The 22,236-nt window shown below is 36.8% G+C and overlaps 2 protein-coding genes across 2 annotated transcripts; one reads left to right on the top strand and one right to left on the bottom strand.

Moving 5' to 3' along the window:
- Positions 1–3,998: 3,998 nt before the first annotated feature.
- On the bottom strand, positions 3,999–7,181 carry LOC109030716 (uncharacterized). Its single transcript, XM_019041815.2, has 3 exons — positions 6,854–7,181; positions 5,751–6,111; positions 3,999–4,222 (listed from the first exon to the last, which is right to left on the bottom strand). Coding segments are annotated over exons 1-3 (468 nt in total). The 5' UTR covers positions 6,959–7,181; the 3' UTR covers positions 3,999–4,220.
- A 5,181-nt stretch (positions 7,182–12,362) lies between these two features.
- On the top strand, positions 12,363–18,773 carry LOC109030552 (uncharacterized). The gene is made up of 3 exons (XM_019041561.2): positions 12,363–13,358; positions 17,049–17,295; positions 18,560–18,773. Coding segments are annotated over exons 1-3 (261 nt in total). The 5' UTR covers positions 12,363–13,346; the 3' UTR covers positions 18,562–18,773.
- Positions 18,774–22,236: the final 3,463 nt, after the last annotated feature.

The following is a 22,236-nucleotide window of genomic DNA, read 5'->3' as shown; positions in this document are numbered from 1 at the left end:
GTTTCAAAAAACAGCACAAACCTGCAGGCAGTTATGACTCTGCATGCGTCTTGTAAAAAACTAGAATGTATAGTATACGGCTAGCTGTTCTCATAAGAAAGAATGTACAGTACAAATGCGGCTTTTCCGGTTTTTTTTCCTACAAAAATTGAAGAGCTTCTCTTTTGTATGAGTCGTCCTCACATGCACTTCATTTGCACAAGACATATCTTTTAGTTGCATTCTTGAAAAATTGAGAAAAGTTTGAAATAGAATTAAATAAGCTCTAAGAAAACTAAGAGAGCTATTTCCAGGATTCAGCTTTCTAACAAGCAATGCTGATGACTGCTAACCATAGTTTCAATCAGAACTTTCTATTGTTTGGACTATGTGTGGGGGAAAAATGCATGTAGGATTTTTGAACCGTGCGGTTCTTTTTTATTGAATTTCTTTGCGCATATAGTATCTCCCGGCATAAATTTGTTCTTTTATCACATAATATTAGACTAACTATCAACACTGCTATCAGCAGTGAGAAACTGAATGCCAGAGTGGCACAACATTGTTCATTACTGGTATCACAAACACATATTTTTCATTGCGAATCCTGAAAAAACTGGTTTTTAAGAGGGATGTCGTGTAAAAAGTGTAAGTTCTTCCCACGTAAGATAAAAAACAAACACTTAAATTTTCGTGGATGCAGCAGACGAATGCAAAACAATTGATATTATTCCAGACAGTACCTGCGTCACATGGAGGCGATTAAATGAGGGGGAGGAAAAACATTGTTGCCAACTTGATAAGATCATTACTGACGATCGCAGTTTTTGAGACCGGATGTAGCATGGATGATAAAATAGAATTGGAAAGATCCTAAATGATGGAATAGAAAAATTAATCGGAGAGAATTCTGTGAAATGTCATGGCCAAAATATACATTTTCAATATTAAACATCACAAAACTGTTTAATCGTTCGATTTAGAAAATGAGCTGTGATTTTTGCATATAAATCACATATCAATCGTATACATAAGAAAATTGAAATAAAAAAACCTAGTGTTCCTGGGAAAAAGAGCACGGGCTTGTTAGAAAGTAATATCATTTCCAACTAATTGTGGTGCCCCAATAAAATAAGTTACTACATGTATAATCGAAATGTTGCGGTACTATCCCAACTTGAGTCGCAACGTACTACCACAATCAATTGGAAATGTCCATATTATCCAACAAATTCGGGTAAACCACAGTTTTAAGGAATACCGCCTCACACTTTTTTCCGTGTACCTACTTGTATTTTAATTGTCATGTATTTAAATGCTCGCAATTCCTTTTTTTTTAAAAAAATGGTGAAAAGAGAAAAGAAAAAAAATCAATCGCAACTTGGAACTAGTTCAATCCAAAACTACCTCTGATTCATTTTCCCCTAAAATGCAACTTGATGCGTTTCTGTCGAACTTCGTCCAAATTAGTGGCGAAGCGTGAATGATCGATTAGCGATATTTCCCCATTTTGAGGCTATGGTAAAGAATCGATTATTAAGATGCTCGTTGCGAACACCCTGTTTATCGATCCTTTTAATTCCCATAGGTTTATATGGCAGATCAATCGATATATCGCAAAGCACGCCACGTCACTCGTCAAAATGATTGCATTTACGAGGCCTAAACTTTCAAAAGTGAAAACCGTGATGAGGCAACTCTCTAAACTTCTCGATTTTTGAAAGAACAAATCGTTGTGGCAACATGCATATTTTGTGGTTCGTGATTGGCGGGAGTCGTCTGACGCTGCGTGTTTTTCGATAAATCGATTGTTCTGTGATTCAAACCAATGGATAGGGATCGATCATCGGAGAGTTCGCAACGAACACCTTAATAATCGATTCTTAACCATGGTTTCAAATGGAAAAAATATCGATAGTCGATTCTTAAGCCTCGCCACTGGTCTGACGGGACTCTCAAATGCTTAATTTGTTTTGATACTCATAATCCAATGTTTATCGAGATTGTTTGGATGCTAATGAGGTTGAGACAGGTGAAAAAATGAGACTCGTTGACGGTCTCAGGAGCAAGCGCGCTACAAATAATGAGCGGTAATATTCCATAATTGAAAAAGAAAAACAATCGTAAGGAAAATTTTAATAATTATGGAAAAATGTAGCCCTTCAATCTTCCTCATTGAGGATTGTGGAGGGAAGAATCTTGGAAATAGAAAACTCAATGGCTCCTTGATTTGGCATTTACTATTACCTAATGAGTCAATCGTTCAGGATACAAATATTGTGAGAGAAATAATTTGATGTCTATTTTTCGAATGCCTAGTAGCTATAAGAGGTTTTTGGATATTTGTCCACCGATTTTTCAGATAATTTTTTTCGTAGTTTGATCTAAAACTTCTGAAAATTTCAAGAAAAAATATTCAAAATTTTCCTCAATAATACAAATTTTATCAAAAGAAATTTGGCAACTCTCGAATGTTCTTACGACGTTCTTCCTTAGCACGGCAGAGTAGCGGTCGGGCGTCGCACAGTGGATCGACTCAATTGGAGAGGTCGGACATGAAATTTTTGACTAAAACTGCAAATTTTGACGTTCATTTCATCACATTTTGAATTTTAAGGGGTGCCTCTGAAAGAAAATTTCATGAAGAAACCATTGAAACCACTTTTAAAACCTCAAAGTTTTGTATAAACGGAGTTATAAGCGTTTAAAGTTTCCAGATTTTGTCCGACCTCTCCTATTGACTCGATCCACTGTGCGTCGTGGAGTGCCCAGAGAGCACTGTGAAAGCGACTTTTACGCGTGCATGAACATTTCCCTTTACATATTGTATTCATACATACCATAAGCTATCTCCACCCTCCCAAATTTTAATTTTTATATCTTAATACATTTTGAAGATCTACTGGACCGATTTTTATTATGATTGCGGTTATCATCAGGCTGCAACCTCCATACGAGCAGACTCTGTTTAAATTTTTCAGATACTCATGTTTAAGGGCTGTTTGAGGGTGCAAAGCGCTCTGTGGAAGGCAGGCTGCATAGCGGCAAGGGCAGGGCGCCAGAGGGCATGTTCTCTAGTGCTTCCCTTCCCTTTATGGAATAGTTATTTTTACCATAATGATATTAAAATGAATGAAAAACGTTTCGATCAATTGAAGTTAAAAGAAACTTGTAAAACAATCGACGCTTAGAATAGTAAAATTCATTGGCTGTGTCACATTTTTTTTCTTTTTAAAATTCAAAAACAAAGTTAACCTCCAATGAATTTGGCAAAACGTCTATTATCCAAGACAAAATCCTTTTCGTCAACTGAGTAGTATAAGAACGTATAAAATGCTACAATTGCATCAATTGCAGTGAATCAGTAGAGAAGTTTTTTATTAAGAAATCCCGCTCAATGTTTTCTCCTGAAGAATTCGTACTAACAAAGATGCACATTACGAGAAGGATGAAACTAAGATAACATATTTAAAAAAGGCACAACTAACGTATAGTTACTGTGCACAAGGCGAGGTTTTGGCACGAGAACATTTTAAGTGGTCCAATGTACGAACAGCTAAGACATACTGTGGGAGACATTTACACGAAATTCACTGCAAACTAGCGTGATTATCAGTGTAATTACTGTTAGATTCATTTGTATACGACAAGTTTACTTGAGGTGGTCATTTGAAAGAGAAACAAAACGTATCTTTTTTATTTTAGTTTTCTCAGGAGTTTTGGATTTTTCCTGAAATCCGCATTTAAATACTGAGTCGTGATGGCAAGTTGACGGAAAAATCTTCACTACACATTTGTTGTTGATTAAGATCTTATACTGGCGTTATTCGCTCTTAATATTTAACTTTCATTACCTTAAAACCTATTCACAAGGAGATGCTCCAAAGAAATGATATGTTCTTTCAGAAATGATGAGCGCTGTGATTCTAACAAAACTTGGTTCCCTGTACTCATCATTCGATAAATTTTCCCTGATTATAAATTCTACATATTGATAAGAATGATTTAACATTGGATAAAATGATGATGCTTGATTCAACGGAAGGAATTAACTTTGTTTATTTTGTTTCAATTCATAACATTTTAGAGCAAAATGCGAACAACAAAATATTTATGGAGTGAAAAATACATAACAATTTACTAATAATTTATTGCACTTAAAAGGCTGGCAGTGAACGAGCAGAACCTAAAAATTTTGAGTTGGTAACTTATCACAGGAACTTTAGGAGAGACGAGATAATTTCTGAAACAAAAGGAAAGAACAAAAACCAAAATTAATACAACAATTTTGATATGATAAAAAAAAAAAAACTTGCGATATTACATTTCTTTGATAAACACGGGTATTTCTACAGGTTACTCAGCTGTTCTTTTCCCTGAAATTTTCATCATTTTTTCTCTCTTTCTGAACACGACGTGCATTTCTCTAAACATTACATGTATCTTATGATGAATATTCTTATTTGCAAGGGGCGCGTAAAAATACGGGAGTCTGAGTGAAAACAATCAGCTGGTTGATTGTTGAATCCTTATCGAATGAACTCGATCCATAAATCCCTATCTTAGCAATGATATATATCGATCCAGCAGGTCGATTGTTGAATCGTTATCGAATGAACTCGATGGATAAATCCCTATCTTAGCAATGATTTTTATCGATCAAGATCGTTCGATATTGATTCAACAATCGAGCTGCAGTTACTATCAAATTAGATGCAAAGGAAAATGATGGCTCACGTCACATTTACATGCAAGTGAACTATGGGTTTTAATATTCTCAGAAAAGCTTGCTTCCAACATTTGTTGTTGCGCATTGCAGCACACTTATTTTATTGAGAGACCATTTAATTACCTCAGCAAAATTGTGTTTACAGCGACAAAATGTATTCCATCCTGATGAATTCTTTTCAAATGTAGCATTTTCAAATCTAATCGTAACGTGGAGAATGTTACATTCACAATTGGACCGCGTGAAGCATAAGGGAACCAAGCCAATTTAAATTATGCAATTTAATTTTTTACATGAAAACTATTGTGCGGATTTTTTGGCAAATTTCAGTGATTTTTCTGCATAAGTAGTACGGAGCTAATTCCTTAAAATAAAAAAAATGCACAAACGTTCTCTTGTAAAAACTTAAATTGCTCGGTTAAATTTGGAAATAGTTGATGTGGCTTGGTTGCTTTCTGTTAAACGCAGTCCAATTATGTATTATGAATCTTATACTGGACGTAACAAGTATTGATCTCAGTGGAAATTTTAGGTGAATCCTAGGAATCTAGGTAAATCTTAGGTAATCTTGGGAAATCAAGGTACTTTTGTAAATTGAATTCAATTTTTTTCAAGGAATATCTATCAATTTGAAGGAAAATTATGTTTAAATTCTCTCATTGATAATTTCACTGGAGGAAATTTAGAACCATTCAAAAATTCTGACGGTGTTTTTCCTAAATATGAGATATATCAATTAATGGGTAAAGCCAAGAAACGCACATTTCTGATTGCAACACTGCAAGTTGCCGATTCAAGTTTGTTATATTTCTATAATTTTATGGAAAAATAACCAACATTTTCCCTTGAAATTTACCGTTAATTTCTCTCCTCTAATCAAGAGTACCGATAGTAAATTTCAAGAAGATATCTTGATTGACCCTGTTTCCAAAGTATAAATTAAAATTAGAGATTTTAAAACGATGGTATAGAGATATGCGTTTTTCGACTTTATCCATCGATATAATGATTTAATTTGCTCAATCGAGGGAAGCAAACTTACATTTCTTGAGGAGTCCGTGGGCACCGTATCCAGAGTAACCGTGACCGAATCCACCGTATCCAGCGTAGCCACCGTAAGACGGGTAGGAGGAGTATCCGTGTCCAAATCCACCAAATCCGCCAATACCTGAGTAACCGCTACGGTATCCACCGTAGCCGGAGTATGGGACAACGGCGGCGTGTCCGATTCCACCGTAGCTTCCGTAACCTCCGTAACCTCCATAGCCTGAGTAGCCGAGTCCTCCGTAACCAGAGTAGCCGAGACCTCCGTAGCCGGAGTAGCCGAGACCTCCGTAACTACCTCCGTAGCCAGAGTAGCCTCCGGCGGACGCGGTGGCGACCATGGCGAACAAAGCGACGATCTGGAAAAAAAGATCGAAAAATTAAACTTGAATTTTTTTAAAGGTGAGGGTACATTTTTTCACGATTTTTTAAGAAAAGCATATTTAGAATCGAGGATATCGGCGACAAGGAGTAGAGGAGGAGATCAGGAGGTGTCAATTGCCTGATGATCAGTGGGAGGATAGGGGGCAAAGGCGACTGAGTGTCGCAGAGCGTAAAACTGCACTGAAATAGCGGATGTTATGTTACTGTGGGGTGGATCGTGAATTCCCTTCATTTAGGCAAAAAAAAAAAAAAAAAAAAAAAAAAAAAAAAAAAAAAAAATCATTCGCACTTTTGGATTTCGACTTTTTTTCCTTTTTTTCGAGAGTCTGCATTTTAGAATATTGAATGACATCAAGGTAAACTGTTAAAAAAGCCTTTAAAAGTTGAGAGGAATTTTTTGTCTTTAAATTATGTCTCATCAATATCCAGATGGGACGGATGAGAGCTGAAAGAATGAAAGTTCCACTATCAAAGTTTCGCTAATCAAAGGAAATGTATCTCCTTAGTTATAAAAAAAAACACGGAAAGAACCTAATTATGAAATCACTTGCAACGTGAGAAGTTGACATTTTTAAAATTTATAGGAAGAAACACTTTTAAATAATTGGATGCACTACGAGTGGTAAATTGAATGGTTCGTTTAAATCACCGCCCACACAACTTTTAACTGGAGAAAATATTTTAACACTTCGAAAAAGAAGAGATGATTAAACTCACCAGCTTGAACATGGTGATGATTTTAGTGGTTGATTGTAAGAGCGGAGGTAAAGTTACTAGTTCAGCGACTGAGAAACTTATGATGAAGGAAACGCTGAAGCTCATATTTATATCGACGAGACTTCCCCCAAAAGCTTCTTCAGCTAGCGGAAAAAAAAATTATTCGTTGCTTAATCGCGAAAGAATTGGTCCAAAGTTGGTGGAAGCTGCGCTGAAAGGTGAAGGTCTTTCTGTCATTGCATCCGCGCGTCACATTGAGTGATTGTATACGGCCCTACCAGCATGCGCGCAGCGTCTGAGCGCGCGCGCGAAGACAGTACAAGCTCTTTTTAATAGATCTTCATAATAGAGCACTCGGACGTGGAGAAAAAAGGTTTTAGGGGAAAATCAAAGGAACGCATGAAAATATAAGTGTCCCAGATAAACAATCAGAAAATTCAAGTTTGAAATATTTTTTTTTGAAAAGTCGTGAAATTATTTTTACTGGAATTTTATTAAAATAATGTGACCGAAAGTTTTCCTCCAAACAATATGGCTCCACTCATGATTGCCTCTTTTCCTCCAAAACTTCTGTACCTATAATGTACGAGGGCTGTCCCAAAAGAAACCGGACTTTTGTCATAGAAGGCGAACCAAGCGTCGTAATGAAGTTTTCTTGGACTTGTTTGAAAGCTGATAAGCTACTGGAGATGCTTGTTTTTACAGAATGTAAAAATTCGTCTTGGTAAGGAAACTACACGCTTTGGAATAAAGGAAAGTCAAACTCGAGTTGCGATTTTTGTATTTATTTCAAAAAAAATTTAAACACAACTTAAAAAAAACCGAGGTTTCAAGTTAAAAATTCGTTGCTCTCTCATTCAAATGCTTAAAAATAAGGAAATTAACTTTTTAAGCAGCTTACCAAGTCATATAACCTATCCCCTTCAAAATACTTGCCAGTTTTGTCGATGCATTTTTTTTCACCGTTTCTTCAACTGGGAGAAACACTGTTAGAAATCCTCAGGTTTGAATGATCGCAATTCCTTCAAAGTGACCTGACCTGGCTCCGTGTGATTTTTTCTTCTTTCCACGACTTAAATTTACCTTGAAAGGTCGACGTTTTCAAACCATTCCGAAAATTCAAGAGAACACCTTGTAGGAATTGCGATCATTCAAATCTGAGGATTTCCAACAGTGTTTTCTCCTAATTGAAGAAACGGTATCAAAAATGCATCGACAAAGCTGGCGATTATTTTGAAGGGGATAGGTGATGACTTGGTAAGCTGCTTAAAATGTTAATTTCCTTATTTTTAAGCATTTGAATAAGAGAGCAACGAAGTTTTCTACTTAAAACCTGGGTTTTTTTAAAGTTGTGTTTAAATTTTCTTGAAATAAAGACAAAAATCGCAACTCGAGTTTGACTTTCCTTTATTCCAAAGCGTGTAGTTTCCTTACCAAGACGAGTTTTTGCATTCTGTAAAAATAAGCATCATCAGTAGCTTATTAGCTTTCAAACAAGCCCAAGAAAACTTCATCACGACGCTCGGTTCGCCTTCTATGACAAAAGTCCGGTTTCTTTTGGGACAGCCCTCGTAAAACCAGCAAAACTTTCAGATATTTTTCAAGGAAATAACAATTTTAGTGTTTCTTCAAAAATGCATGAAAAATCCTTTGACCGGAGCATTTAAGTGCTCCTAGACATAATAATTTGTATAAAATTTTTCAGACTTTCGGCATTTTTTCTGATCGAATGATTTCGTCTACGAAAGTGGAAAGGGCTCTATCATCTTCGGTCGTGATTTTTCACCAAATAAAAAGTAAGAGTGGCATTAAGGACCCTTTCCGGTGGTCCAGCCCCACCTGGATTTTACCAAATGCTTCATATTTTCAAAGTATACTGAACTTAGGTAGACTTTTTGCTAAATATTTCACCGTGTGGAGCCCGCAGAAGCAGTGCCTCGACCCCAAAATCCTGAAATTGAAGATAATTATTTTCAGCCACTTTTTCGACTGTTATCACTCTTTCAAGTGATGAGCTCTATGCATTTTTTGCGTGTTTTCCATTTTTGGCATTTAAATGAGCCTTCGCTGAGTTCAGAGGATCTCCTGATCCTTTGATACCACTGACAGTTCATTTTTAGGATTTCTTTCCGCTTTTGAATGTACAAAACCTGATTTAAACTTAAACCCGTGTTCATTTTTGGGAAGAACGTAAACAACTGAATAGATAATGTCATTTGTAATTCCTTTTTCCGTTGTATAATTTTCATAAAGAATTGTCCAGAAGAGTCAGAGACAGTAAACATTTGATAAATCGCCACACTTGAGGTTCAAGAAAGTGGGGTACAATTTCCATGTTGACGTATGTAACAGCTCTTTTACATCCGTGCAACATATCGGAAAGACAAATTTGTACCCGGGTTTTCACATCGTAGGAATCTGAATCGTATCGCAAAGAGGATTGAATCCATTTTTTTTTTAAAAAAAAAAAAAGTTTGTTTAATATACATTTGGTGTTCATTTACTACCGATATAGACGCACTCTCATATTAAATGTTCTTATCGGCTTATTATTTTAATTGAACGACATGACCGCCGTGAAGTTATGTTCTTCTCGGTCTGCTTCATTCATCCACCAAATGGTAGGGTATGGATTCGATCGACATGAATCGATCGAAAACTGAAAGCGTGAATCGACCTACACCGATTCTATCGACAGCCGTGAATCAATCGGCAAACCTGTGAATCGATCGACAAACCTGTAAGTCGATTAAAAAACCCATGAGTCAATCGACAAACCATCGAATGGATCGACAAAATCCGTGAGTCGATCGACAAACCCGTGAATGGATCGACAAAAGCCGTGAGTGATCGACAAGCCCGTGAATCGATCGAATTTTGTCGACGGAATCGGTGTCGATTGATTCACGTCGATCGACTCACGTTTTCATTTTTCGATCGATTCATGTCTACAGAACCCACATCCTCCCTCCAAATGCACCCCATGGAAGATTGATTACCATCTTGTAACTCGAATGCTACGCGCTCGGTTAACTCGGGTGTTTTCACGCTTGGTGACTCGAACGCCCGGTTAGAAAAAAATGATGATAGCGGCGAACACGGCGAGGTGTTTCTCCATCGTATTAAATTGATCTCCTCTTCAACGCTGAAAGTTTATCGTAGTTTAGATTGAGTAGATCAACACTTCAGCATCATTCCCGAGTCAACGTAATTATAATTAGCAAAGATCATCGTTAGAAGGCAAGTCCACCGAGTGAGAACTCAATTAAATGAGCTTGAAGATAGATTAGTATTATCGATGGCCGAAGTACGAAACCACGTACCTTCATTGCGGTGTTTCAAAATTGTTGCTCCTATTTTGCTTTTTCGAAGAGGAATAAGGCAAATTTACAGCTTGAAATCTATACAAAATACTCTGCTATTAGAGAGGAAAAATCAAAAAGGCTTTAAAAAATTTGAGTTTACTAGTTTTCCAAGGAAGAAATAAAGATGCCTGGAGGACTGCAACGTCGCAAACGAGGATGTACGCGGTTTCTCATTAAAGTAATTGATATAATTTAGGGTTAAAATTTAAGCATTCTTTCCAAAAAAATTTCCATAAAATAGGGTAAACAATGTTGGCCTCCCTAACTGCTATGCAGCTCAACTCCAGGCGGATGTCCTGCCGTGCAGCCTTAGAGGGCCACTTGGCGACATTAGGACATAAAGTGAGGACATGTGAATTCAATGAATAAGTTGTAATAATGACCTGTTGATAGCCAAACAACTTATGGAACTCGATTTCTCAGATCTTCTTGTAAATTTTGATAATAACAAACTCAGAATATCCGGAGAACGGTCTTCCTAAATATTAAACGGAGGAAAAAATTGCTCCGATATAATCATTTTAGCAACCGTCCTCATTATTTTGCTGAGCCTAGTAGTTCGCGAGATGTGGAAAAAAACTCGTTTCTCATCTTATCTGAGAGATCATACCACCACTTTAAATCAGATTGCACGTATTAACTCTCGATATAATAAGTTTTGAAATTCACGTTCTGGGTGGCGTCCTTAGTTCTCTGAAAAAAATATCCTACCTTCATACCACATTCTCTTTACAAAAGAGATGAAAGGCTTATTAAGTTATTAAATCATGAATCAACCGTCTCGTCCGACTACTAACCTTGTTTTTGTCGCTTCAATGCCCATGGAGGAAAACACGATTACACAGAATTATCTCAGACCATCCTCCATGGCACCACAAAAAGTCACCTACTTTCGGTGTTATCGTGAGATTATCCATTTTAAAATAAGTCATTGAAGGAACTTTATTATACACTAGGGGGCACGCCCCCTGGCTGCTCGGTGGTCCGGACCCTCGAAGCGTTTCGCGCCTCAAACGTTAGGCGTCAGGCGTTACTCTTTTGATTTTCCGGAAATACACTGGAAAAAAAACACATTGGATCTAGAGTCCAGACTCATGAAAACATCGACAAGAAAAAATACTCTTGATTCAATCAGATTTAAGCTTAAATCAAGAACCAAGCCTTTTAATTTGAGCGGATTTCCTTTTGATTTAAGCTTAAATCTGCTTGAATCAAGAGTCCTTTTTCTTGTCAATGTTTTCAAGAGTCTGGACTCCAGATCCAATGTGTTTTTTTTCCAGTGTAGGAATGTATGGTATAATGTGTATATCGCCGGCCGAAGTGCGAAATCACGTATATTTACTGCGGTGCTTTAACAATCCCGTTCCTATTTTATTTTTTCGCAGAGAAAAAAGTCAATTTTATTGTTTGATTCATACAATATATTCTGATAATAGGACGTATTTCTGTCAAACGGAACTATGTGCATTTTGACGTAAGCCCTGTTATGCATTCATTCTTATGGGTCTCAAGGCTCATGTCTTAATGCACATATTTCCGTTTGACAGAAATACGTCCAATAGAAAAGAAAAATGAAGGAAGTTTTCTTGAAATAGCGAGGGTTTTTTTTCCATCGAAAGAAACCGTGCAGCTGCATTTTAATCTAACAATAGCATGAGTTCCAAATATGGCGTATTAAAACTTTAAATAGCTTATTCTCGGGAATACGGTTTTTTAAAGCTTTGCATTGTCGTATCTCCGGGTTGCTTTGACATTTTATCACTCCATCAAGGAAGGTAAAGGCTGTAACAGCATTTTCATATCAGCTCTGAATACCATGGAGTCAAACGGGCAAACAGGCTCATCTCAAAATGTTAATACGCCCTTATGTCACAAACGTGACAAATTGATAGCTTTGCTATGTAACAAGCTTTTTGTGAATCACTCCATTATACAAATAAGTGCAGTGAATAATTTTCGTTTTTTTATGTTTTTTTCTTTTTAAACGGATTTTTTTTTTGTAGGAATCACCTAGGAAGAAAAGCGACCCTAACTAGATTTTATCTTGAATTATTGTTTCGTTATTTCAATGTAATCTGATTTCCAAGTAGGTATGTTCATAATAATTTTCAGAGATTCTAAATATCGCAGAAAAAAATCCAAAAACTAAAAAAATATTTTATTATAAATTAAAGCTTCAGAACGATCTTTTTGTGGCAATTTACTTTCGGTCACGATAGAATCTGCTTTCTTCAATTATAGAAAGAGAGGGGAAAAATGAAATTCAGAAAAACTACAGAAAAATGGAAATAAAATATCAAATTAGTCAACGAAAATTTAAAAACCATAGATATGCAAAAGATGGTTGCACAGAGTTTTCCCCCGTGTAGTACACTATGCTGGCATTTTAAACTCTGAAACTAATGAGAATTCAAAGAAAAATAAGCTTGCCAATGAGCCCTACATAGAAACCTGTATCACCTTTAATAAGACTTAATTACCTGAGACTTTGTCTTCCGAAAATCAAGCTCTTTAAAAAAATAACAATCAACAAAACGACATGCCTTTTGAAAATTCAAAGGAAATGTATTCGAGAATAAATCATACCCATACCGCCAAAACAACAGAAGCTACGAAATTATCAAATTCTTTGTCGGTGAAAATTGGGATGACATCAGATGAGCTCCGGTCTCTTCGCAGCACGTCTCGAAAGTTTAAAATGCCAGAGAGACATTCACCCAGACACAATGCTCCTTGTAAACAGATTTTTCCTCCGAGGAGGAAAATGGGAAATATGCCAGTGGAACTCGTCCCCCCTACCAGTTTTCCTCCACTTTTGTTTTCGTCACGGCAAGTTGAAACAGCACATCTCCAACCAGTATCCCTCGTGGGAACGAGGTTTTTACTTAGTGTGGCTGTATTGTTCCCTCCACTTTCAGACTCTGGGAAATGGCCTTCACCTTTCGATATCAGGCCTCCCCTCGCTGAGTTTTAATTTCCAAGCATTAATTTTCCTATTTTTCCATTCGACGTTGGGGTGCTCTTGACAATATAAAAACCAGCGCGGACGTCCCTGCAGTATTAGTTGCTTTGCTGCAGATCTAGTGACTTACTTCTTCGACCCGAAACTAACCTCAAACCTTTTCAACATGTTCAAGTTGGTGAGTCGCATTTTTCATAATTTTTTGTATGCTGCTAGTGATGTGTGTTCAATCGACCAAGAGGGTATTTTTGTGTATTTTTTCAAATTGAAAAATAATACCCCGACTTATGTTCGTGGGTTATACATCAAGATTTTTGCAAAGAGTGTTGTTGTAGAAAAAGAAAAAAAAAACTTAATATTTTTAAAATTCCCTTAACTTAAGAGTTCACTTATGCAATTTCAGTTGTAGGTATGAGTACATGAGCATGTTAAATTACATTTTTTCGGGGTTTCAAGAGAAAGAGATAAATCTGTTCAAACATTTCAGAGTAGTTTATGGCTTTTAATATATAAGAATATAAAAGAAAAACCACCTCGTCCTGGAGATAAAAATTGATTCTTATTTTTTTTATTTTTCTTTGGACTGCGATATTCAAAGCTTTGCTCAACTGCAAAAAATATCAACACCTCCAAAATGGCCACTTTACATTTTCACGCAAACCTGACCTTCCTGTTACTTGCAGGAATTATGCATACTTACTGCAAATGCACAGTTTTTTCTTCCTTTAAAAAATAATCGGAGGGGATTTTGAGAGATTTTAAATCATATTAGCATATTTGAAATTCATTTTGTCTTATAGACAGTATAATACATGTATGCCACAAAAGTGGATCAGTTGTTGGAACAACGCGAACTCTGTCACTGGAAAGGGCAACTATAACGTAATCATAAAATTTCATTCTGGTCTTTGCAATATATTTCCGTTATTTTTTAATCTTCATGCAAAGGGCAAATTTTAGATCAGTATTGCATGCCATTCAGCACATCTGACGCAATAATCTCAGTGCTGATAAAGAATCTCCAACTTACATTGTTGAAATAAGCGTCAGTGAGACACTAACCTACCTCAGCATTTAGTGTGTGATCTGAACTGAAGTCAGTGTGAAAGATTCTTTTGAAAGGCAAGTGATACATGTACTTATCCATTGTTTGTAATTCTTACCACAGAGCTTACTCAGTTTTCCCTTTTAATTTCGAAGTTGACAATATCGTATTTTACCAAAGAATAAATACTGATTAGGAGCTATTGCCTTTGGTACACGCTTTTTTCCTGAGATATTTTTAAATTTAAACAGGGTTAAACAATATGGGTTCCATTGATTTCACAGGTTGTACTTACCGTCCTGAGTAAAAAGTGAGGTGTATGAAATGCGTTATGTCTCTGTTTCGGCAGGGTGTACGGTTCAAACTGAAGTCCATTTTTTTTTTTTTTTTTTTTTTTTTTTTTTTTTTTTTTTTTTTTTTTTTTTTTTTTTTAAATGACAGAAATTAATTCCAATTTTAGTCATATGTCGATCAGTAAGAGGAGAAAAACCAACAAAAAAGTAGTTTCACGTTTGAGTGAATGTAACTGATATAGAGACGAGATCCGCCAGAATTTTGCGTCGCTACATAGCTTGTGCCTTTGAAAATGATCGATACCTCCCGTAATCTACGGGTTCCTATAAGAAATTGAACATAACGTATATCAGCATAAATGCCCAACAGTATTACATTATTTGTGAAGATTCGTAGGAAATTTATATGGTAAATTAGGGATTCGTAAGACGCTCATTGACATTACATACTATAGAGGAAGGTAGCACTATAACCCTCCAGCATTATTTCAAAAATTGACTATGTCGCGATAAAAATCAGTATTAGTTTACTTCATTGGCATGCTAGAATTAAGTTGCGGTGCAAGAAAAACAAGTAATCAGGCTGTTATAAAACATTTTCCTATCGATTTTCTTTCTTTCTTCTCTCTAAAAAAAAGAAAAGAAAATTGGCGAGAAACAGTTTTATATCAACCTGGTGATATGATAGTGCCAATATATTAAATCTACTGAGTGGAAAACAGGCAAAGTGCCTTTAAATGTAGAATGCAACGAGCACCGTACAATTTTCATTTTGACTCTTGAATACCACCATTCGGGATTCCCGTGTTGCATACCCACGGAAGTGAAGGCGTTTTGATTGTCCATGAACTCACCATTTTTACCCGCGGCTCGGTGCCAACGGCGCACAGTGGATCGAGTTAATTAGAGAAGTCGGACATGAAATTTTGGACTAAAACAGCAAATTTCGATGTTTATTTCGTCACATTTAAATTTCAATGGGTGATTTTGGAAGAAAATTTTACGAGGAAACCAATGAAACCACCTTGAGAACCTCAAAATTTTGTATCAGCGGAGCTGTAGGCGTTTAAACTTTCCAAAGTTCGTCCGACCTCTCCTATTGACTCGATCCACTGTGCGGCGCGCGACGGGTTTTACTGCAAGGATCCAAAATGGGAGGGCTCATCTCTCTTATACATAGTCAATGAGTGACATCCGTCCTCCTAATTGTATAAAAAAATTTCAATGAATCATCACAAATTTGATGTGGTACTATTTAGTATTGGTGCTTTCACACGTTATGGATCAGTTTCGTAAATGAAGTCGCGGATTTCGATGGTCATTGCTTCGCAAAGGCACAGACTTTTACAGAAACAGCGAAATGTTGTGTCAATTTTTGTCTCTAGGTTACAGTTTGTCTCTGGTTACAGTACCTGGAGAGAGTACAGTCAGTAATTTTGAGGTTAGGTCATGGAGCTCTTAGGGCCCAAAAGGGCAGCCAACTTATGAATTCAAATTATCCGGAGTGATGTATTATCACAGTTTTACAATCCTTCGTTCGTTAATCTCGCATTTGACTTAAAATTTTGCGTAAATTTACTCATTTTCGCGGAAGAACATTTATATACGAACATTTCTGGCCCTCTTAGTTTGAAATTGAAATCAGAAGATTCGCAGCGGCACTTGTCTGATGTTTTTCTTGTTGTAAGGTTCGCCTCCTTAGAGGCCCACACTGCCGTACTAGGGAAAAACGCCGTATGAAAATTCGAGAGTTGCCCAAATCCCCTTGATAAAACATTTATTTTTGACAGCATTCATGCGTATTGAAATTTTCAGATATTTTAGATGAAATTGTATACAAAATTGTGCGACGTTTTTGGAAAATAACATAAGCAATTTCCACAGTAAATTCGGTTTTTATCGGAAGAAACTTGGCAACGTCTGAAGGCACATACGGCGTTCTTCCTCAGCACGGTAGCATAGGAGTTCCATATTTCGACGTCGGTGGCGTGGCGTGAGATGCGATGTATAGATTGTAATGCCATTTAAACCTGTGGTAAAGAATCGATCATCAAGGTGTTCGCTGCGAACACCCTGTATATCGATCATTTTCCATAGGTTTAGATGGCATAACAATCGATGTATTGCAATTCACGCCACGCCACTGTTCGACGTGTCCGTTTTATCTCCATGTAAGAACCCTTACCAGCGGGCCGATTATTGAAATTGATTGACATAGCTATAGACAAAGAAGAAAAAAGAGATTTGGAGTGATCCTATCGGTGGAAGCGGGTGGTTGCAATGGACAAATGAGGTAGGCAATAGACTAACCAACGGCAACCCACGAGGGACCCGATAGTTAGTCCATCATTTTCTCCCTTAGTCTATAGGACTCACCCATTTTAACCAATAGGATAGCTCCAAACTCCCTATGTCTTTTTTGTCTATCGATTTGTCTATCAATCTCAATAATCAGCCCGCAGATCATTTGAATGTACTTTCAGTTCCGCAATCATTTTCAAATCGACAAAATTTCGTGTTCCTTTTTCAGTTGGTCGTCGCTTTCGCTCTCATCGCCGCCGCCGCCGCCACTCACTTGGCTTACAGTAGCTACATGCCCTACTCTGGTGCTTACTCTGGCTACGCCGCGCCATACTCCGCCGCCGCCGGCTGGTCCGGCTACTCTGGTGCTTACCCTGGATACGCCGGCGCTTACCCTGGATACGCCGGCGCTTACCCTGGATACGGATACTCTGCACACCTCGGATACTCCGGCATTGGCGGATACATCAAGAAATGTGAGCCTCTTTTCTTAAATACATTTTTATAATGGATCGTATTCGATACATAAGGTCAGATTGTATCGATATCGCTTGGTTCAACATGTAAACATAGCCTCAAGAGTCAATCGAGTAATCTGTGTAAAAGAGGTTTTTTGTGATAGATTTTTTACTCTTATGAGTACCATATGGCAATGAAAAGCGGAATTGTTAGAAATTTTCTCAATTCCAGATTTTAGATTGTTTTTTTTATAAGTACCATATGATAGTGAAAAGTGAAATGGCAAGGAACTTTTCTAACTTAAATCCTAAAATTTTTGGTTTAAGATATGTTCTAGTATTTAGAACCAAACGGTAGATCAAACCTCTACCCAAAGTCTGATGAAAAACATGCGGGTTGGTAAGAGTTCCTGAGGGGAGGGTGCCCCACCTGGATGCCAAAACATTTCGATCGTTTGGTTTCACTCAATACCAGGACTGCCGTGCTAAGGAAAAACGCCGTATGAACATCCGACAGTTTCCAAATTTCCTCGAATAAAACATGTACTTTTGAGGAAAGTTATGCATATTTTTCCTTGAAATTTTCATTGGCTTTACATTAAATCGTGAACAAAATTGACCGAAAAATTTGGGGGAAAATACTCGCAATTTTCTCAGTAAATTCAGTTTATCTTGAAGGAAATTTGGCAACCCCTGATGGGTCATATGGCGTTCTTCCTTAGCACGGCAGAGGGGACCTTCGTGAAGGAAAAATAAGCCCTTACCACCATTCCCTGCAACATTTTTCTAGCTACGCTTATAATGAATAGGTTGTCGCAGAGTGTATAAGGTGTCAGTCAACTGTTTTTAAGAAGCATTCACTTTTTAATATGAAATATCAAGTCTTATCGACAGCCCTCGGTGACGTAAAATAAAATTAATTAGATTAAAAACGCGGAAAGGCGAATACGGTGTTGTGAAAATGTCGCTTCTTCATAATTATCTAAACAAATCTGCCAGAATAGCAGATAGCTTTGGATTCCCACCAAAAAATTGTTGATTTTAAAGGAAAATAATCGTGTAAATTTTGACACTACATATATTAAGTATTTTTAAAAGAGGATGAGAAGTTGCACGATTTTGAAAACTTTGTAATCGTGCTGGTTCCTTCTTGCTAAATGCGATCCAAATATACTCTCTTTTTATGCCTGTTTTTCATGGCTAATATTTATTCAAAGTACAAAAGTTGCTTTTGCAAGCCAACGAACTTACCCCTTATGTAAATCATTGCTTTGCCTTTCAGAGAATGTTCTAAGGCGATACTGGCAAACCGACCCCGAAATGACCCACCTCAACCCCAAGTACCTCTGCTGTCATCCCGGCGGAAACCAAGCTCAACCGTATGATCATAATTGTTTTGTTTACTTTCTATTTTGCTTTTTAATTACTTCTGTGAAGTCCTCTCAGCTATTAGAATCTGGTTTTAAATAAAATGTAAAATTATCCATCCACAACAAGTTGTCTATGTTTCTTGCCTTGCTGGTGACCGGTTCATTTAAGAACGTGAAAAAAATATGAAGCAATAAGTATAACCTAAAAAAAAGAAAAACTAAAATGAAGGGGAATCTATCATGAATACAATCCAATTCCACTTTCTATAAGTACACTGGGAATTCAACGCATGAAACAAGTATGTCTACACTTATTGTGTTGTTGCATCCAAAACTAACCTCTATGGATTTGTGCGGCATCATTTTCCTGGAAAAGTACTGTGCAACTAAGTTTTTGGTAAAAAATGTAAATCGATCAGTACCTGTGTTTACTTTTATTAGGAAAGAGGTTTCGGGGATCCCTTAAATCATTATCAAAAAAATACAGGTGCTCTTTGATGCAAAAGATTTTTAGTTAATGGTGTGCATACACTGCGCTGCGATCATATATCTTCGTGTGGTGTTGTACATGCATTTGAACATTTGTCTTGCCTTGAAAAAAGTATGAGACACAATTTTTCCGTCATAACTGTATTTTCCTCGTTTTATTTGGTGATTTTGAATCTTTATCACCGCGCAACATTTTTCCTGAAAATCGATCTTTTAACAACTGCAAATTGTTATTGGACCAAAAAAACCCTTTTCTAAAGATACTTGCAATTTTGCGGTAAAAAGTAGAACTATGCTGAGGAAATTTTCGAGTTCAACATCAAGAATTACGATCGAAATACCCCAACGCGTTCCTGAAAAATTTTCATTCCTTTTCATTCAAAATGCGAAAAAATAATTTGAGTACTGCACAGATAATGCCATAAAAGTCCATACATAAACGTAGCCAGGTGCATTAGTACCAGCAAACATTTTGCATCAAAGAGCAAATGAATTAGTTTGATACTGATTTTCTGTCAGTAGACCCTCCAAATGGAGAAAAAAAATCCAGGGCTCGTCGCATTAACATTTTCAACTCAAAAATTTGCTGTCAAGCGGGATTGAAATCTTGAATGTGGAAATTCGTTTTGTCGAGAATGCCTCCTACACTAAAACTGTAACTTGCAAAAACACCGCAAAAGTAAGTTTTCAATTTAACAGAGAGTCATGCGTGGTAGCAATCTTCCAACAGACGTAAAACATTTTTAGTAATCTTTCTTTTTGCAAAATGGCAGGAGGTCCTGTACTGACTTGTTAAAAGGAACCAACGAGAGTTTTAGATTACATCTGAAGAATGAGAAACTATCTCGTGGGTAGGCCGTTTAATTTGTACAATACCGCAATTTTATGCTAGCGTTTTTTGAAATTTTGATGAATTGAAAAGTATTCAAACAAATTGAAATATTCCCAAAATCCTTGAAAACTGTTGAGTGCTTGAGATAAGCAAATGTCGCATTTTCGGTTCAACGGCAGAAGTTATACAAGAATGACCATGCATAATTCGTGGGATCATTTTGACATTTCTGTTTGTCACAACATACTATTGCAATTCTTCACATTTGTTTTGCCACACAATGTGGGATCTGAGATAATTAGGATCTGATCAAGACGAGAAAAAAAGAAATCAACACACACTCACTGATAGTGGTGTGACGCGCTTTGCGATATATCGATTGATTGGACATTTAAACCTATGGAAAAGTATCGAGAAACAGGATGTTCGCAGCGATCACATTAAAAATCGATTATTTACCACAGCATCAAATGGGGAAATATCGATAGATCGCAAAGCACGCCACTGCTCACTGAGTACCTTACCAAGAAGGATATCATCCACTAAGTACACGACTAATTGTCAACTGATGAAGACAACCAATGAAATGTGTGCGTTGGTGTGTGTGTGTGGCTAAGTACAGGTGTGGAGTTATTTTGTTTGCGAAAAAACAGGTTTCTCGGCAAGCCAGTTCTTGACGTAAATATCAGTGGCAATGTGGGCTCTAATTATGGGGAAGTAGTTAAAAGAGTGGGAATTGGAGCAACTTTAACGCTTTTTTATTTTTTTTTTTTTTTAAAAAAAGTAATTTACGCGTTTGTAGTGCTTGGAGAACCCTTCCCTTGTATTTGTCGTATACTTACGCTGCTGTCCAGGTGATTATACTCCATTCAGTCACTATATCATTAAAAAGTATAAATTAAAAAATTAGTGGTTATACTTATTAGTAGTCCTTTCAATTATAACTTAATAATAAGTTAACTATAACTTAAAGTTATAGTTTTACTTACTTAATTGAGTTTTGTGAAGATTAAAACCTATAACATTATTTAACACTTGCCTAGTCAAACCTATTTCTCCCGATTGAATGTTTAGTAACCGTGATGAATACGTATTCTCATTTTCTTTTTTCCAAGAAACATATTTTGCATCTATACGAGGTCTGTTAGATTAGAAACCGGATTTTGGTCATAACTAGCCTACAATGCATCCAAATTACGTTTTCTTGAGCTTTTCTGATAGCTGAAAATATATTTAAGAACGCTACGTTCACAAATTTGAAAAATCCTAATTAGCTTCGTTGGTATGTGGCTTGAAGTAAGGCAACCTCAAGGGTGTTTTGCGATTTTTATGTTTAACCGAACTTGTCTCTCTTTTTTCGGTTTTGCGCAACATTTTTCAACCCACAAGGACGATTGGAGTTTCGTCTCCATATCGTAGCCGTACACTAAAGTATTGTCACCGAAAATTATCCTATCCAAAAATGTAGGATCATTGTTAGAACGTTCAAGCAGCTAAAGGTAATTTGACATTTGGTTGGATTTTCGTTCAACGGACAACAATCAAGGGGCAAGTGTACCTGAAACTCGATGCATGTCTACATATTCTATCAAAATTGTATGTACAGAGCCTTCAGAAATATTACTCTGTTCAACAAGCTCGAAACGACCATTTTCGAGCACTTTTGCCCGCATTTCTTCCACGTGACAAATGTCAGTCGCCGTTGAGGGTCGATTCCCATGCTCCTCATTTTTGACGAACTCCTGACCAGTTTTGAATCGTTTAACCCATTCAAAACAGTGGGAACGTCTCATACAATGATCATGGTAAACTTTTCTTAGCATATACCAAAAGTTTCGGTACAAGGTATACCGAGTTTCAAAATTTAATGTTGAATCTTTGCTCTGTCAGTGATCGCATGCTAAAATCGCAAAACGCACCTGACTTACTCGTATTCAAGATGACACAGAATAAACACTGCTCAAAATAAACAAAATCTGTGAACTTAGCGTTCTTATGTATATTTCAAGCTATCAGGAAAGCTCAAGAAAACCTAATTCGGACGCATTATGGGCTAGTTATGACCAAAATCCGGTTTCTAATCTAACAGACCTCGTATTTGGTGCATCGTATGCAGCCTTATTAAAGTTTCTTTACATGAAAATTTCGAGCATTTGCGATGGTTTTCCCTCAAAAAATATACTTCACAATTGCATATTTATTGAAATTTTAAATTTTTGAGTCTATAAGATTAATATACGATTTTGAAGAAAAACACTAACCCTTTCC

This window comes from Bemisia tabaci, chromosome 5 (genome assembly GCF_918797505.1).
Source record: "Bemisia tabaci chromosome 5, PGI_BMITA_v3".
Classification (NCBI taxonomy): domain Eukaryota; kingdom Metazoa; phylum Arthropoda; class Insecta; order Hemiptera; family Aleyrodidae; genus Bemisia; species Bemisia tabaci.
Note: the sequence above shows the minus strand (reverse complement) of the source record. Positions and strands in the feature narration are given on the sequence as shown.